Raw genomic sequence first — 6000 nt, 5'->3', positions numbered from 1 at the left:
AATCCTCATGAAACTGGGAAAAGTAACAGTAGTGGATTAAAGCCAGAGTTTAAGAAAATACATTTAAATATGGGTTTTTTACTTAAAAATGAGTTTCCTCACCATTCAAAGACCTAAGAGTTAAACTATATTGTATACACCTCAGGTACAAATTGACAAAAGATCTAATAAATCAGACTATATAAAAAGCAAGAGACTTTTTTTTTTTCCAGAAAAATGTATTTGTGTTTTAGCTGATCATATAAAAAGCATTAAAGTTTTAAAAAATGTGTATATATTTTTTCAAGTGTTAATGGTTTCACCTTTTGTTGTAACTACATTCCAAAGTCCTGTAACATCAGGGCACCATTATCCTTATCTGTGTAGCACAGTGAGCATAATCTTTACACTGAGGTCACTCTCATCACTACTTCCCCAGAGCCGTTATCTTCTGATGAATCTTCCTGAGGTCTCATGCGGTTGAACAGATGTAACAATACATAGCCACACTGAAATCTTGGTGAGGTTAACTGTGTTGGATGAACTAAACTTCTGTTTCTAAACGCAGTCAGTGGTAACCACAATGTCCTTCCTGCTGAGGGTTCTCCTCGATTGCTCTCTTCTATGTCTGTGGCTTTATCGTAATTTAACACATCCCAGTGTAGATTCACAGCCCTCCAGCGCTTAAACACTCGATAAACAGATGCACCTTCATGTACTATCAGTCCTGAAATTAAGAGAAAAAAATTAGTTTGTACAAAATGTCACTGGATACCATTTTGAGAGCAAATACAGATGTAACTGCAACATTGTAATGAATCTGGCAATTGCCAGAGCCTATTAAATTACTTGTAACTCTGACATTTCAAATAAATTGTACATATGCAATATAACTGGGTATTCATGTGTTTAAGATTGGGAGGCAGGAACACATAGAGGAAATAAAATTGTTCTGAAAGTTCAACATAACCATTACTGGAGTAATCTGAGCATGCCTAACTAAATAAAGTATTTAGGCGTAAGTAAAGCAATATAAAAGACCCTTACTGGCAGATTTGTAAATTGACTGTTTACGCTAGTGTTATCCTTGTTCATGGTAAGTACTATTTACTGAGATTTGCATCGGTTTAAGTAGATCTTTAAGTAAATTAGACCTTCCGTAATGAACAGGATGGTCTTAAGTTTGTTTAAGAGTGTTTTGCAGAATTCAGTACAAACAAATTTAACTGTTTTCACATTCTTAGTTCAACTTGGGAGCACAGAAGATTTATGAAAACCTGAAACAGCTGTAAGTATAATGACTCCTGTCTTGCTTCAGTAGAGCAAGAAGAAATTAAATGTTATTATTAACTATGATGAACATGGCAAGGATGATAGGCTTTCTTCTCTTTAAAACTCAGTAGGCAAAAGTTGAGAAACATCTTTTTTGTTGAGAACCAGGAAATCTTTTAAAAGGTCCTTCAAGAAAAATACGGAGTATCCAGAGTCCTCAACAGACCAATCTGCTTATGAGCTTCCACGTTGCTGATATCTATGCTTATTGTATGCATGCAAGCAATTTATTTACTTAAATGAAACTCTTCATTTTTCGTGTGTATGTATATATGTATACATATTTATACACACACTCTTGATATGTATTTCAAATATGGATTTACTGGGGACACACACGAGGTTTCAGCCTTCTTACTAGGTTTTTCTTCTGCTCCTCAACCAGCCTGGTAACTTACATGGTTCTGAGCAATGTCACATGTTTCCTCTGACTCCCTGCTTTGGGAGGAGAGCAATCTGCCTAGCCAAACACATTTATACATTTTTTGTCCAGTGTGTTTCTTGCCTAAAATTTTCCTGTACGTAGCCACATCTATAATATGATCTGCAGTGTCACAGGCTATAGTCCTGCATCCCAAGAGACTGTGTAACACCTGTTCCTACACAACGAAATTGTGATTTAAGTGTCTGAGGTCTCTTAGTGGTGTTAACTGATACCAGAAAGGAGACATTCAAAGAGAGATGACACAAGCAGAAAGGATGATAAAAACGTTTATATGAACAGCAAACCTCAGATTCAAGTGCAATGATTTGCAGATAGCAATGCCTACTCTAACACATTTTTAAAGAACATTGCACTGAAAGATGGAGAAACACAAAGATTGCTTTCAGAAGGACATTGTAGCAAATGTAGCATCTCTGTAAGGCTTTTCAGGTTGCCTAAAATTCTTTGAAGCATCCAATACAGCAAAACTAACACTATATAAACTTATTTAGATGCTAAATATTCTAAATGTTTTTTTGTATCAGCATAGAATTTTAGTGGAAAATTTTCTTGATTGCAAGATGTCTATCTTCATCTTCTTAGATATATATAAAGCAACCTGTCCTAAAAATTTAGCAGCCATCTTAATACATAAATGCATCTTCAAGACTGGCTATATTGTCTTAAAAAGGATAAATGTGTTTGATCACATATAAAATCTGCAAACCAAATAAGCCATCATTTTATTGCTGTGACAAAGATCCCCCCCCTTTTTTTCTTTCTGTTGGATTTCCTCTAGAATGGTAAGGGATATGAGAATCATTTTCCCTCTACCTGTCAGTGGACCATAGTATTCTTTGGCCCAATTTCCCTCAAGACTGTGATGAAGCAAAATTGAGAGAACCTATTTAACCCAATGTAAACATTTTTGATACCTGCCTGCTCTCCATTGGAACCTGAACAACATATTTCAGAACAGAGAAGGAAGCAGTTGAGAAAGGATCACTGAGGTATATGAAATACATTTAAACAGTCAAATGTATCCTCCCAAAATTATGACAGAAAAAGTCATAGGACTTCTTTTAAGGAGCTCTTTTTTACTGGTTTTGAGCTTTCAGGATTTACTGAAATTATGTTTTCAAAGTTTTCTCAACAATGGCAAGGAAGAGAAGTTTTCTTTAAAATGAAAGCTGTTATTCACATGCTCTAAAAGACCTAAGGAACCAAGAATCAAATATTGCAAAGCTTGAAATAAAGTTGTCACATTTGGCAATGCTGAAGGAGAAAAGGAGTACTTTCACAATTCCTTGCATAAAAAGCTTTAGTTCCCATCTGATAAAACTACAGACTGAAAAAGACCTATGTAGAAGAGGCAAAAGAATTCCAGTAGATCTTTTGTCTCTTTGAAAGATACTCTCCGGGGGCTGGGAGAAAAAAGTTCTCAGCACCAACTGTTCTAAGACCACAAACAAGGCAAAATCTGGGTAAGGTTTAAATGCTGGAGATTTTCCAGTTCAAAAGAATTTCTGGTGCTCAAAATATGCGTAGTTAGTCACTGAAGTGAAGCTGTAAGAAAATGACAAAGAATCTTCTTTTTCTTAAGAGTTCCACAGCAATGAATGAGGATATGAGAGAGAAAACAAGGATAAATCCATGAGTAATATTGACTTATTCCAAATACTGTGGTTTCAACAGCACAGAGGAAATAGTTGCACAGTCCTAGGGGAAAAAAAATTACTTGTTTGACCCAGATGATCCCAAGAGGAAGTGTTAGAACTGACTATTGTTAGCTCTTCCAATGTTCTGCCCAATTAATATCTACAAGGAACAGAGTTTTGGGATGATGTACCTGGAAAAATGTCCTAAAGTCTCTAAGAGGACTTTGCCTTCAGAATTTATTTGTAAGATGTAGCCATTGTAGTAGGATACAGACAATAGGAAGATCATAATTTTCTTTTCTTTTATTGCAAATACTATGAGATTCTTCCACTCTATCCAAAGGATTTCTTACCCTGAGTCACAAGAGCACTTGAAATTTTTCATACTGAATGTCTTTTTATAAAGGCAACTCCTCTTAGTTCACATGTGGTATTAGGTTCCAATGTTTTCTTAGTTACAACACTAATCTTTCTTATAATCATTTAGGAATGGTCCTCCCAGAAACATCACAAACTTTTACCAGGGAATAAAAGACCCTTTTCAGAAACAGACTTTACCACTGGACAAAATGCCATCTCTTAATCCTGCTCTAGGGTCTACAGATACAAAAAAATGCAATGAAGTGCTTAAAGCATTAAAGTGAAGCATGTCACCTCTAAAAATAGCAATAAAACTCTCTCTAAACTATTTAGAATTAGTGGAAGGCTGACTTTCTGGGTAAAGAAATACTAAGTGCAGGTAGATGCATGCATTATAACTAACTTCAGCCTGTACATTTTTACAACTGAGAGAGTTACATGAGTGTCGCTAGGCATCAAGTTCCTTGGTGGGGAAGAAAGAGCCTTTCAGAGGGCTATTCACACCTCGCATTGGCTCCCGTCTCCTACTCCCTTGCCGTTGTACTGGCACCACTCACGTTTCTAGTGCAAAGTTACAGTTGCTTTTCATGCTCTAAAGGAGCTGCACTGTTGTTCTGGGATTGCAAGTGAGCTGTTATTATTTGTGAGAGTTTTTGTTCACGTTAGAACCATTTATGACTAGTAGTTATGATTATATGCTAGTGAAAATATATAAAATTATATGACCTCACTGTAGGAGAAATAATTGTGAGGTCTACAAAGCAGAATGGCAAAGGCTTGATGTATTGTCCTTCAGTGGCTAAATAAGGGTTTTATCAATTCTTTCCTTTCATATTAACTCATGAACTCATTCCCTTTGGTAATCCCTACATAGACGGTCTGATCTTAGCACTACCACTGCAGTAGCTCTGGGTTTCACAGGCAGTAGTTCTATTTGATTAAAATGTTCAAGGTTTGCCTTAGGAAAACTTCTATGATCAGCAAGTTTCAGAGAGAACAGCTTTACGCCCAGCTTAGATGCAGAAATGTACAAACTAGGGACTTGTAGGACTGAAAGTAACACTGGTAAGTAAAAAAGATGATCCTGTTAGGAAGAAATTAGAACTCTAGAAAAATGTAGAGTGGAACAGGAAAAACAATGGATACCAATAAAATATGTACACTGAAATGAATAGAACATACTATATTGGTGATCTGTAATCTTTGGGATATTTCTTTTGGTGAAACGATAATCAAGACCAAGAATTAAAATACAAGTTACATGTCATTTACTTGGTAAGAAAGTGGGTGGTGTGCTACCTATGGTATATAAATCACTCATTGGGAAAACAAATCACTATGTTCAAGTTTTCAAAGATATCATGTAAGTATGTCATTACCTTTGGGAAAACTTTTAAAAATGATGACAACAAAACATTTCAAGAAGTACAGATATTTACACTTCACAAATGACCAAAAATATTCATAGTTTATGCAAAGCTATAGGGAGCCATAACTGAAGGCAGTTGGAATAAGTCTTGGTCATACCACCAGTAACTTAAATACTTGTCTTGAAATATGTGCTGCACAGGAAAACCCATACGTCTGCATAGATTTTTCATTGAAATAAAGAGATTCCAGTTGGAGTATAGGTATTCACTCACTGTAAATCCCGTTGAAAACTAAGAGAATGCCATGGATGACTAAACACAAATGAGAGGAGAGGAGATACTAAGTGAGAACCATGGCTGGCTGTAAGCATTACAAGCTTTATGATGTAAGAGATTATATGTAATATGCAATGGTAAAATCATATGTTAATGCCTTTGGGAAGTCATCAGCATAATGGACAGTGTTGGGTTTTTTTTAAATCATTCATGAGTAATAATTACATCCAGCTATCAGAGAACTTTATTTGAATGTTTTAAATTAAAACTATCAATCAAACCCTTACTTTATGATGAAAGAAAAAGATAAAATTGAATATATTAATAAATATTTTCAAGAGTTACAAGAACTCCTGGTCTTACAACCTTACAGAATGCAGATTACTTGAAATTATATGCAGAATAAGTGGGCTGAATGAATCTGGATCATCAGAATTGTACAATTACCAAACCTCCTTTATACTGCTTTCTAAATTTCCAGATACAGTTTAGTAAACTGTTAAGTCATATCTGCACTGAACTTCGTAATTACAAAACAGTGTCCAAATATGTTTAATTATAGTCAGTTTTACATAAAAATTCCCATGTGTTATTTATGATA

At 35.2% G+C, this 6000-nt stretch overlaps 1 protein-coding gene across 1 annotated transcript in view; it reads right to left on the bottom strand.

The window, feature by feature from the left end:
- Nucleotides 1–383: 383 nt before the first annotated feature.
- The window catches only part of MARCHF11 (membrane associated ring-CH-type finger 11), a 37554-nt gene continuing 31937 nt past the window's right edge, over nt 384–6000 (bottom strand). Inside the window, exon 4 of the mRNA XM_075706086.1 lies at nt 384–706. Within this exon, the coding sequence (XP_075562201.1) occupies nt 384–706 (323 nt within the window). The remainder of the gene's footprint in view (nt 707–6000) is intronic.

This window comes from Pelecanus crispus, chromosome 2 (genome assembly GCF_030463565.1).
Source record: "Pelecanus crispus isolate bPelCri1 chromosome 2, bPelCri1.pri, whole genome shotgun sequence".
Lineage (NCBI taxonomy): Eukaryota > Metazoa > Chordata > Aves > Pelecaniformes > Pelecanidae > Pelecanus > Pelecanus crispus.
Note: the sequence above shows the minus strand (reverse complement) of the source record. Positions and strands in the feature narration are given on the sequence as shown.